This window comes from Centroberyx gerrardi, chromosome 9, assembly GCF_048128805.1.
Source record: "Centroberyx gerrardi isolate f3 chromosome 9, fCenGer3.hap1.cur.20231027, whole genome shotgun sequence".
Lineage (NCBI taxonomy): Eukaryota > Metazoa > Chordata > Actinopteri > Beryciformes > Berycidae > Centroberyx > Centroberyx gerrardi.
The window spans coordinates 22,675,027-22,687,929 of record NC_136005.1 but is presented as its reverse complement, the minus strand read 5'-3'; the positions used below and the strand labels follow the sequence as shown (position 1 = coordinate 22,687,929).

Below are 12,903 nucleotides of genomic sequence, written 5' to 3'. Positions count from 1 at the left end.
CAACTAACAGGCTATAGCATGCAGTGCCACATGCCATCATGTGCGGTTTCAAAATATAGCCTAGATCTAGGCCTTACTGGCTTATATTATTAGTAGACATGAAACACTAATACATTTTACACTAGTAACTTACTGTAAAATATATTTTGACATACTTTGGTAATCAAAATATACCACAGGGTCATGTCAATAAGTCTAGCCAAATAGTCCATTGTTGAAAGACTAGTCGACTATCCTGGCCCATCTCTACTTCTAAAAGAAATTAAATGTTTCAAAATTACCTATATGCCAATGTTCTACGATTATGTATAGTGGAAACTAAAATTGTGATAATGATTTCACACAATAAATGGTGCAGTCCTGCAGGGCACACAACGTTGCTTGTGCCTGCTACTGAATCAGCTTCACTGACCACAATTCAAACGTTAACCAACTGTGCAGAAATTGCAAAACTGACACCAGTGTCAGCGTCTATGATCAACCTTATACGCTTATACGCTGTGATGGGATATAGGACATTACTGACTTGTAAGACAGCGTATTATGGGGACAAAAAAACCCAACTGGGATGATGTAACATGTATCAGATAAATAAACGACTGTGTTGTCCATCATCTGAAAAGCCAGTGTAGGCAGCGACAGTCAGAGTATGCATATGTATGCCTATGTGTAGGCAAGTCCAGGGGAACAGACCTCGTATTATGCATACAGCCCAGAATAGGCTATGACCTTTGCCTGACTCCCAGTAAACCATTTCACAATATGCAACTGGCAATGTGACTCATCTCATTTTAGACACAGTAGTTCAAATGTCCACACAGTGCATCTCTACCCCGTGCCACCTACATACGGGAATTAATAATGCTGGCTGCGAACTGTACGGATCAAAGAAATGGAGAAGGTCTGTGTGTGTTTCTCTCTCTCTCTGCAAGCAGTCTTTATGACCAGAGGTGTGTATGGTTGGGAGGTGGTGTTAAGGAGTGAGCAGTGTGAGAGCAACAGCTGGTCGGGGTCCAACCCTTCTCCTGTTTCAGCTCAGATTTAAAGCACCCAGATGGAGCCGTCAGCTGCCCCCCAAAACTTGGTGTGATAATAGGCAGCCACAGAATTAGAATGGATAGAAAAGTAAATTCAGTGTTTTCTGTATAATTCTTATGGATGTGAGGGGTGGGGGTTAATTTTGGTTCTGTGACCTAGGTTCACTCCTGGGCCAATTCAAGTTGCAGTTCAAGACAACTTATTATTAGGATAATTGCTGGCATAGTTTAGGCCAGACAATGAATTTTTATTGAATTTACATTTTCCTGGCGTAAAGATAACACTGGGACAATTCATGGTTATCTCCTTGGTTACACCCAAGATGGCTTCCACAGCATTTAGAAAGCACTTCCTGGTATCATATCACGCCTTAGGTGGATCCAAGACAGCTGCCATGGAATGTTTAGTCTTGTTGTGGATGAAAAGAACGCTTCTTCAGATACATCAAGATGGCTGCCACAGTGACACATCAGCCTCCGGAATCTTGCACACCAAACCAATGCTCTGTGATGATCTGTGACAACATTATCAAAAATTCTATGGCAACCATCTTGAGTTTGCCAGCCAAATTTATGGATTTCAGGAATTCTATCCATTGGAATGAAAATAATTCAGCTACTCTTGGGGAACTCTTGAATTCTATCGATTCAAATTCTATGGCTGGGGCTGGCTTCTTCAAACATGGCCAATTCAGCTGCTACAGTCAGAGGAGGGAGAACACAACACACAGTGGTGCCAGTGAGTGACACAGTCACGGGCAGCTCCACTCTCACATGAAGACAAGAGGCAAGTCTCCTTTGTCAGTTATTAGAGGAGCAAGGCATTGCTATCAATACAATGCAGTGTATTCTCTAGTGCCTGGTTTCTTAAACTTTAAAGTCTGTACCCAATATAGATTGTTCTATTGGGCCCTACATAACAAGAGTGATAATATGTCCTGCCAAGTCCTGGTTCTAAGGCGACAGATTTAGTTTCTTATGTATCAAGCTGAAAAGTTTAAGAACCCCTGCATTAGTCCTAACCTCAGTTACTAACTACAAGATTCATGCTGTTGATCGCAGGTCATTTTGTCTTGCAACGCAAAATCTCAAAAATAGTCGTGGTCAATTTGGCTTTTGGGTGCTCTTTTTAAATTACCATCATTTGATTCTGGTTTGGTTATTTTGGCTCTAGTTTGCCATTTCAATTATGAGCCTATACAGAAAGTAGGACAGAACGATACAGCCATCAGAATCAAATGAATGCCTAACCTGCAACAGAACATGTGAGAAATTTGTAGCCTGTTGCTATAGGCTAGGAAGTTACACATAATTTAGCCTATATAACAGGAATATAAGTCAGTCAGTGTAACTCCTAAAAAAAACCTCTTAATGGAATATATGACTAGTAGTTTGCCATGAACCAGGATGTACGCTTAGTAGAGGCTACAATTACACAGCACTCATTGCTCTACAGGCCCACACCCTGCACCACACTCAAACCAATCCCTCATGTGCAAAGTCACAATTTACACTCATGTAATTCTACATAAAAACACAGATATTGTTGTTGTTGCTACCTTCAAGTCTACAACAGCTAGACTCTCCCTAGCAGGTTTTATGACTGCTACTAAATCAGCCCCAAAGCAACAGTGTTCGCTTGTGTGTGTTATATACTGTGCTGCTGGCTACTGATTCATTAGAGGAATAGCTTGTTGACTAAAGGGAGGCTTTTACATGCTGTTGACATCCAAGGATTTATTCATTCAGCCTGCCTGGCATGCTCGCTAGAGAGCCCAAGCAGGGTAGGGAAGAACTTAAATCGTCAAAATGTCACTTTAATTCCAGCCAAACACGCTGATGGAGCTTTTGTGCCTTCACACTTCTTCGACAACCGCCTCATGGCGAGTTGCTGTAAGCTGCTGAGCTAGCTTGCAATAAGAGCTGCTTATCATGCTTCAGTGGGAGGAAGAGAGAGAGACAGAGGAAGGAGGATACAACAACTCAGATTTCCTTCGGTCAGACTGTCGTGACTGACCACAGCGTGAAGGCCCTCTCTCACACATATTACGCTTCCTTTCTCTTATGCCTCTGCATCAGTGGCTCCCTTATCATTTTTTGTGCCACTAGTGGGCAGGGGCAATTTTGGTTTTGTTCCACATCTATCCCAGCTTCGGCCCACCACTGCCAGCATATACAGGGTAAAACACTGCTCTGCATGTACACGGTTGGCACACAATGCACAGTAGGCCTCTGTGTTCACATTGCTTGTCTTTCTACTTAGTTATGAGCCACAAGGTCATTCCAATATCAGCCCCCTCTCCCCGCGCTGTGGGGAGGCCCTGCAGAAGGAGACTCGACACTAGTGTGATTCACTTATCACTCTCCTCCCATGTCCGGGAGATATTATGACCACTGGTCATAGCCAAAGCTGTCCATCGTCACAGACAGGGACCAGCCCAGGCACTCACCACTGGCTTATTACTTATTACTAATAATACCAGCCTCACAGGCCGCACGTATCACAGCCACCTCCTATCTCTGTCTGTCAATGAATGACTGACTACACAAAAGGGGACCATAATAAAATACAAGCTGTAGAGATTGTAACTCCACCTCCGTTTACAGAGTGGATTGGATGAAATGTCAGTGAAAACAGATTCAATAAGCTCTCTAAGCCCAGAGGATGGATTAGATGGGTGTGTGCATGTGCCCTACACCTAAGGCAAATACAATGATGGGGTTAAGAGGGAGCTGATGACCTTGATAAGGCAATACCCCAAAGATAGAGGGAGAAAGAGAGAGAGAAAGCGCTACACTAGGATGGGAAGGGTGCTCAAAAGAAAGTACTGTAATACAGATATGTATAAAAAGTACTTGGGAAAAAACTAGAGAGGATTTCCTCATTGGACATGATGTTATGTCACCATGCTGGGGGGGGGGGGGGGGGTGTAAGAATAGCAAAGATCCTAAATCCCTTTAAATGAGCCCGATGGGTGGTGGTTTTTACAGTAAGCCGCGATGGCTAGCAGACGCTGCGTGCTGGTGTTTCTTTAAGACACCGGGATCTCCCCTTGGGAGTAAAGCCTGCAGTGTACTTACAGCAGCGGCTATCCGGCCCTGCCTCCATCACACAGGCGTTTGTCAGTGTGAGAAAGCATCCAGCTGAACCAAAGACTGAACCACTGTGTGTCGACGAGGCCTGCTAACAAAGACGACCTTTCAGCACTCAGCAGTTTCTTCCCTCTCTCTCTTGCTTTTTGCAGGAACGTGCACTGCAGTTCCAGATCCACTGACAGAAGGCTGTGCCTTGGCCTACCATACATCTCTGTCTCTGCTATCACATGGTGGAGCAGGGTGACACTGGCATTCACCTTTGTCCCAGGTGCAGGCAGGCACCACCCAAACGCACAACTCTGCAAGTTGGTATGACATAGACAAAGTACACAAGACGCTCTCAGCATTTAAGGAGCCAGCTCTACACTGAGTAATCACAAATATGCTGTCCTTCACAGTGTGACTTTTATACTTCCTTATGAGAGTACAAAAAGCAGAAACACATAAACAACTTTGCCTGTTACTTACACTTTAACTAAACAAAGCTGAGTGTTACCAAACAAGTGCCAGTATTTGTTACCAGGTAGTTCATCAACTGTGCTAAAAATAGCCTTCAACCAGTCAGTAAATAGGCTAATACTTGAAACTCCCTTAGAGCTGCACTGATACCATCTTTTGCTGAACAGGCAAGAGTACATATTGGCCCTGCTTGATTTTAATTTATGACTGAGGGAGTACCAGTCTTAGTGTTTTTCAAGATAGATATAATTTTGGCTTACACTACTTCATTTTACAGAAAATTATGAAAAATAATTCTTGATACAATATGACATTTTTATATGCTAATCTAACAGTAGGGCATTCTTTAAAACTATATAATGTACGTAATCAAAAATTAGCACTTCACACTCCCAAATAATATTTTAGTCTGGTAGCCATCAGTGAGCTTTTACCACTAAAGTGATGGACAAACAAAAGGAGGAGGGGACAGTACTCATGTCAGGCATGTGTTAACAGGTGCTCTCAGATAACAGGCCTGCTATTTGTTTTAGTCCATAAGGAAGAGCTCAGTAACAGCCTTTGACAAAACAGAAGCCTTACTGGGCAGGCAGTGACATTCACTGGGTTACCCCGGGGAGCTGTGAGATCAGGGACAGACAGAAACATGTGGACAGACAGCTGCACTAGACTGGAGGTTAGCCAGGGGATCGACAGAGGAGAGGCCCTCCCCAGGTCAGGCCAAACAACGCCAGTGTTCAGGCCCAAAAAATAAAATAAAATAAAATCAGTAGAGCAGGTGACACAATTAAAAAAGAAAAGAGCTTCAGATAAGAAATGGCCCAGTACTGTATTTACCTTAGAGAGAGCTGAAAGCTAGAGCTAGCTTGTGTCAGAATAGATTACCCAACATTACCACCAGCTATTAAATGACTCTATATTTGCACTTTACTGAGAAGCTTCTTGTTAACATTTAACTGAAAGCCTCAGTTGCCAAGGCAGAGTCCAGTTTCTCTAATTTATGTTGAAAGTATAAGGCCTAATAGAGAGAGATATCGTGAACTTCAACTGAAGCGATCAGGGTCATAGCTAAAAAAAAAAAAAAAGCATAAGAATATTAGGAATTAATGAAAATGTCCCCAAAAAGCATGAAATCCTAAATAAACCTGAATCATCACATTCGTGGGCACTGTCCCCACTGTTAGCTGGGCCTTGCTAAACTTGTGAACACCATTAGCACACCTCCTCCTCTTCCTATGGTTCATTCAGATAAACGCTGGGTCCAGTGGGCTACAAGATCCATGCAGCACTGTTATGGTCCTAATGCCAGATCCAGATATAGCTGGACACCATGGGGATAAAAATACCCAAACAGATGGGGGGGTTCACAGGCAGGGGGGAGAGGCAGTGGTGGCAGCAAGCACAACTAAAGATTTCAGAGGAAAAGAGAACTGCAATTACAGCTGTATGCTAACCTCTGCCTTCTATGTGGTTAGCAAAGCCTTCAATGGATGCCCGTTCAGAGATAATGACCTCCCTGGGAGATACAAATGTAAGGATAATCATACACAGACCAGTGTGGCTGTGGAAGAGATGACGCCAAGCTCCTACTGTACTGCCTGGAGTTGAGCTAGCAGACACCACCAGCTACAGTATGACTACTTAACTAGAGACTTAGTTAGACCTAGCCTATATCAAGGCGTTGTCAAAGGAAAATAGAATAACAGTCGGAAATTGACGCTTTAACCACTGTGGTGTAAAAACAATATCTATCTATATAGCTTTGTAAAATTTTAAGACATCACCTCGATTGTGGTAACAGACTTGTAACACAAGATGTGATCAAAAAAGGAAAGCTGATGTGCAGAGGAAGTGGGCGAGCAGCTCAGTCATTGGCTGGCCTCCATCTACCAATCAGAAAACAAACTGGCCTTGCCATTTCATGTGGTTTCTCACAGCCTGTCTGAATGCTACGAAACCAGTGGCTCAAAAAATTTGTTCATGCTGAGACAAAATGACAAAATTCCAAGGCACAGTAAATTATTGATGGCACATAAAGCCTAGTATGATCTTATTGGAGGTAGAGCTAACACAATTACTTCCAGGATTTGACACAAATTGTATTGACTCAGAGGAAAGGGTAGGGTTATAAGCTCATAAAATTTAACTTTAACAAAGCTAATGTTAAGAATTATGTTTTACATTAACTGTGTCATCATTTCATAAAAGCTTCAAGGCACAACCAAGTTCACTCCATAGCAGTGTGCCTTGCCACAGCAGTTGAGAACTACTTTATGAAACTAAAAGAAACTTGACTTGTGGTGTACTGAAAAAAGGCATCATAAAAAAAATAACAAAACAAAATCAGTGTTGCCTGTCCTTCTATAGACAAACAAATCACCACTGACATGCTGGTTTGAAATATTATCTGGTCCGGTCTCGGCTTATTCTTATTCCTCTCTTTGATAAACACAGGCAGAGCGTGGTTGACTCATTAACAGTACATGGGACCAAGCTGAAGACAAGCTAATATTTGCCTGTGGGAGAAGGGGGGTAGGAGGGAGTTTTCAGTTACTTCCTGTGTCTGTTTCTCTCAGGTCAAAGAGTCAACTGCACTAAAAGGCTCTGCTGCTTTGCAGTGAAACTAGATTCAATGGATGTAAAAACCTTTTGGTATTATTTGCAAAACACATGGCTAAGCCGACTTCTGCATATATGGTGTGCGAGATTTATATTGGATATGTCCCAGAACAGGTGTGTAGTGAATGAGCGAAATGGTGCATTCATATTCCAATAAGATGTTACTAAGCCAAGCCTGCAATTTCATGGAGCAGGTTACACTTACCAATTTGATGGCCACATATTCATTAGTGTAGAGGTTCTTTCCCAGCCGCAGCTCTCCAAAATTGCCGCAGCCAATCTTTTTACCAACACGGAAATTTGGGCCAACCATAAGAACCCCAGAGTTGGTCCCTGAACTCCGGCCCCCATGTCCAGTCCTGCTGCCTGCTGCCTTAGACATCTTTTTCCCTTCCTCTGTCTCTCCCTTACCCCCTCTCTTGTCAAAATCCATAAGCTTGTGATACCCTGGCCTCTCCACGATTATTCCCCGGCCATGCAAACCATAGAAACTCCAAAACAACAGCCAGAGGACACTTTAGGGGGAGGGAGGGAGACAAGTAACACAAGACAGAGGAGAGGTGTTGCTGTTAAAATGTGCACCGGATCAGAAGACACTTAAATGGGCTGAAACTGCAGCTAAAGTGCCCCGTGTGTCTATCAGACGGCCCTTTTGCTGAGCGCTTCCCTTTTCTTTCTTCTTGTTCCTTGTTTACCAAAGAGGTTCCTTTCTTGTGTGTTTCTCCAGCTCCACTCTCAGAGTAGCATGTCCCTGCCTGAAGTGGGCAGGTTGTGCTAGGATGCGCCCACGCACACACACAATACTAGTCATAGAAAAGCACTCCGAAACCCAGCTAGTGCATCCACGAGGCCGCTTGGCAACATCCCCTGGAGCGCCTCATTCCTTCTGGTCAGCCTTTGGTGAGACAGCGGACATTCTCCATGTTGCAGGGCCACAGCAGAGGAGGCGAAGCTAGCAACAATGACGATGAGAAAGATAAGTAGCAGATGGGTTCGATGTCAGCTGGATATCTGAAAAAGCAAGAATGAACATAAATCAGCCCATAGGTTATGTTGTCGAATTCCCTGTACAGGCTGTAACAACAGCACAGAACATCTGTCAAACCAAGGTTTGGGACACAAACTGAACTCAATCATTATCTATTCTTATAACATCTTGTGGCCTGTTCGGAGATGAAACATTTTAGGAAAACAGATGTTCAATATTTTACTTGAATATTAGATCATGTCTCCAGTAGCTGTTCCATACTACACTTAAAATGGGACTGTGCGTGCAGACCAGCACAAAGCAAATTCTGCAAAGCAATCAACATAAGTAAAAAATATTGGGAAACACACCAAATCAATCATTATCTATTCCTATTATACCTTATAGTCTATTAAGAGATTAAAAAAATTTGAAAAAATGATCTTAAACCTTTTACTTGAAGATCAAATTATGTCTACCGTAGCTGTTCCTTACTACAGCTGAAATGGGATCTTGCTCACAGACTAGCGCAAGGCAAATTCAATAAAGCAATCAATATGAGAGGAAATATTCCACAGTAGACTTCAGACATGAGCAAAAAGACCTCTTGTAGAATAAAACCCCAAAAACTACATCCAGAAAGACACTAAAGTCAATGCCTTAAGGAAAGTGCGTACATCTAAAAGTGACATTTTCATAGAGCTTTAAAATATTCTGACATGTCAGCCTAAACCATACACCATTATATTGTATAAGCCATGACAGACACAAAGGACATCAATCATAACCATAACTTCAGTTTTCAGTGGCAGTGGAATTTGACAGTCTGAATAGTTTATAGCACACAATCACATGTACGAGTTTCTGTCCCAAGCAGCTCTCCTAACTCTCCTACCTCTGGGCTCTGTGATGTTGGTGATAGTGAAGAGTGCAGGTAATGCAGGCACTATCGGCGGGCCGCTACCCTTTCCTAAGGAAAGGCACTTAAACTGATCAATGGCTGCTGCAATGCCTCGTCTCATCGTAGTCTGGGAAACATTTGCATCATAGAGTAACATAATATTGGAAGGATTTGGATATGGTCTATAGCTAGGCTATATTTGATGGCCTAAAAACTAATGGATCGATCATAGAACTCATTAAAACATTATCAGACATAAGTACACTGATGAGGAGGAAGACTTGCTAAATGGAAAATATTGAGTGAAATCATTCTTGTTGATTAGATTGGTTACACAGCAAAACCCTTTGTGATTTCAATCAAAACTATACAAATTAAGTTTATTCCACAAATTCCACAGGAGGAGATTAAATTCCCATGTGAATAGGTAAAGCTATATTAACATTAGGCTAGCTGTTGAAAATTGAAATGTGTTGAAGTGCACGTGTGAGTAAATAAACATAAAATCTATCCTGCCCTCACTCCAAATCCTGAAAAGCCAGAGAAAGAAGAAGCATGTGTTCAAGCCAGGTACGAAGTCAATCATTACACTGCGTTGTCTTCCTTGTAGCATATCACATGTCTATACTTACTGTACAAGTTGAAAATAGCCTTGTCTAGTCACAAGATAACAAGTACAATAAATGAGATGGAAAAGCCATTAGTGCCTACATGTAAGCTGATCACAACAACTATTGAAATGACAAAGGGCACTATGCCAAGCACTTAATTTGTTCAAGTGACACAAAGAGAATACTGAAAAATGCATTTAAAACGTGAAATGGTGAGGAGTGTGAACGCAAGTGTGATCATGTGTGAAAGAGATGTCTCTGGAAAGCAACACATAAATACTGTCTCAGCTAACTAGCTGCTCTCGCCCATATGTTTAGACAGTCCCAGTTCAGGAAGTTGTGTATTTTTAAAGTCAATTGTTTTGACTAACAAGTTGTTTAAAGTACACTTAGTGAGTAGTCTCCATATTTTCCACTTATTGTGTTGGCACATATACACAGAAATACAGAACAACATAAAACCTATTATCGATAAGCTAGCCAAAGGAAATTTCAGGTAGAGAGTGGCTCTAACATTAGCTACAATGGTGGTAAATAAAGCTATCAATAACACGGCATAATACAATTGAAGCTAACTAAATACGAAGCCAACTAGTTGCAGAGGGCCTCAACATTAGACTAACCAGTAGTAACCAGACCAGTTAGCTCAATTCCTATTCGCCCAGAGCGCAAAATATCAAAATATCTGACTTATGTTGTCCTAGCTAATGTTAGCTAGGAGTTAACATAGCTGGCTACCTAATAGTGCTTGGCAGCTGTCATTCAGTTTCGGGTGATCCCAATGCAAGCCCCGTTTGCTTTTACTAATGGGTATTTAGAAATATATGTTCCATGACAAATGTTGGAAATGAGGAGAATAAAATCGCACTAGCAAGTTGGCGTTTAGGTAAACCCTATCGTTTCGTTAGCTGGTTCGGCGGACAAGGCCAGATGCTCTTAAGCGATCTTAACGTTAGTTAGCGAGCTCACAAGTTAGCTTGATATCGTTAAATCGTAGCTAACGTTAGCCAATCAGTTTTTTGTTGATCTGATTATTCTTGTTGAGCGGTATATGGCGTTAAGTTAATCTACCCATCGAGTGGTTAATCGGGTTAAACATTAGACAGCTAACCTGTCGTAGTTATAAAAAAAACGCCGTTCTTCTTGGCCTAACGCTTGATAAAAAACAGCTAACACTGACGTTAGCCTAGCGTTAGCAAGACATTAGCCTAACTATAAGCACATAAGCATTAGCTAACGTTAGCAAGCTAATGCCGAATGGAACAAGTTGAAACAGGACAGAACATGAAATATTCATTGATTGACATAGCCTTAACTAGCTACATTAACCTGGTGAGTTAGCAAATACTTAATCACGAAATAACCTTGTTACAAGCAATGTTATAACTATGGACTGGAGTACTAATGAAGGTTCATTATTTCACCTGAGAGGACTGCGTTTGTTTTCAGATTTCAGCTATAGCCATAACATCGACCACTGCTGGGCAACTCCTTAATCCTAAACAACCGAATGCACACCAGTGTTAGCCTGGGCTCCACTAGCCAGCTAGCTAGTTACGCTAGCACCCGTAACGTTAGCAATAGCGTTAATTTACGGCGAGAGATAGCCTTCGAAAACAACCCTTACAAATGAACTTCCGCTGCCAAAGACAAGTATTTTACCTTTAAATGTGAATTATCGAAATGCAGTCGACCTCATGGTTCTTCATTTGTACGCATTTTTCACATTTAATTTCTCTTCTCCTTCGCTATGATTTTGCTGTTGTCTCTTTAAGCTTCCCCTGCCGATAAGCAAGCATAGCGTCACACTCGGCTCCCACCACTATCCCACGCTGAAAAACTAACGCAACTTGTTTAGAGAATATTGCTAAACATCAGACGAGCGCAGTTGGTCGCTGTGGTTGGCTCTCCAAATTTGCACTTTGATACAAGTAAAGCGACAGTAGACATATTTAAACTACAGTCTGACAGAGAACTACTACACAATTGTAATTTTTGTATGTTTCCCCAAATTAATTTCACAGACCCAGTCCACATTGTCCTAAATATGATTCCCTTCAAGCATAGATTTTTATGCCACAGGTGGTGCCTTAAGTTTGACTACAGTCAACATACATTATACATTATTTTTGATACATTATTTCTGTCACCTGTTGCTCGGCGGCCATTTATTCACCTAGACCAAAAGCTGACAGCTCACACTAATTCATATTCTAGATTGATGATATAACAGAGAAATTTTCATTCTCTGATTTGGGAGGTCAAGCATTTACCACTGTCTAAAAAGACTAAAATGCATGTGATCACACAGACCTCTTGGCCTTCAATCAAACCTTCACTCCTCTCTCAGTCCTAATGTACAGGTTGGAGCCTTCAGCCCAGTGTGTTCGAAACATCAAAATTGCCATGACATAATAACTAGAGCACTAGTCTAATTAGATAAACCATTTGTTGCCCGCAATACTTGCACTACCTATTAAACTATTTGGCAGCCCACCCAGATTTTTATCACTTAAAGGAACATGTTAAATATCCATCATCCACTTAATGGATGTCATACCAAATAGTTTGCATCTTTTTCTTGAAAGAGACATCTGAATGAGTTCAAATAGTACCTAATCTTTGCATAAGGCTCCTATCTGCAATGCTAAGCCTCACAAAAAACTAGAAGATGCCCCAGTTTATTAAAACAACAACAACAACAACAACAACAACAGATCATTAAAGAACAAATCATTTTATTTCACATACTCAATATTTTCTAATCATTCTTCCATGTTACAGTGCTTTATTACATAAGGAGCTCCACTCAAATGCTTTTACCATCATTGTTACTGTGTAGCTACATGGCAGGGTAGCCAGCTACAGAAGTAATGAGATATAGTGATACAATGCTGAAAGAGAGAATATTTTTAGCTGTGATCTTTGCCCTTGCTTGTCCTCTGAAATAATAAAAAAGTGATGAATAAAACAACAGCCTCCTTCAAGCAGAGTCATACCCCTGACCCAGTAAAACCAGCCTGTAGAGGTTGAAGGAGACAGACCAAAACTACTCCCTTCCTCTACTATACAAACCTGTGAAAGTATTTATTAAACAAATCCACTGTACAGCTTTACATCCCTTTGGACAGACAGGCATACAATACAATTCACTGACTAGAAATGTCTGTTCTGTGCCCCGTCTGTATTCAGGTTTACACGGACGAAGCAGCA

The 12,903-nt window shown here is 41.6% G+C and overlaps 1 protein-coding gene across 2 annotated transcripts in view; it reads right to left on the bottom strand.

Moving 5' to 3' along the window:
• The window catches only part of csnk1g2b (casein kinase 1, gamma 2b), a 30,680-nt gene extending 19,204 nt beyond the window's left edge, over positions 1-11,476 (bottom strand). For both annotated transcript variants that reach the window (XM_071913404.2, XM_071913405.2), the window contains exons 1-2: positions 11,353-11,476; positions 7,417-8,222 (exon numbers count right to left, since the gene is read on the bottom strand). In XM_071913404.2, the coding sequence (XP_071769505.1) occupies positions 7,417-7,644 (228 nt within the window). In that variant the 5' untranslated portion in view covers positions 7,645-8,222; positions 11,353-11,476. The remainder of the gene's footprint in view (positions 1-7,416; positions 8,223-11,352) is intronic.
• Between the last annotated feature and the right edge of the window lie 1,427 nt (positions 11,477-12,903).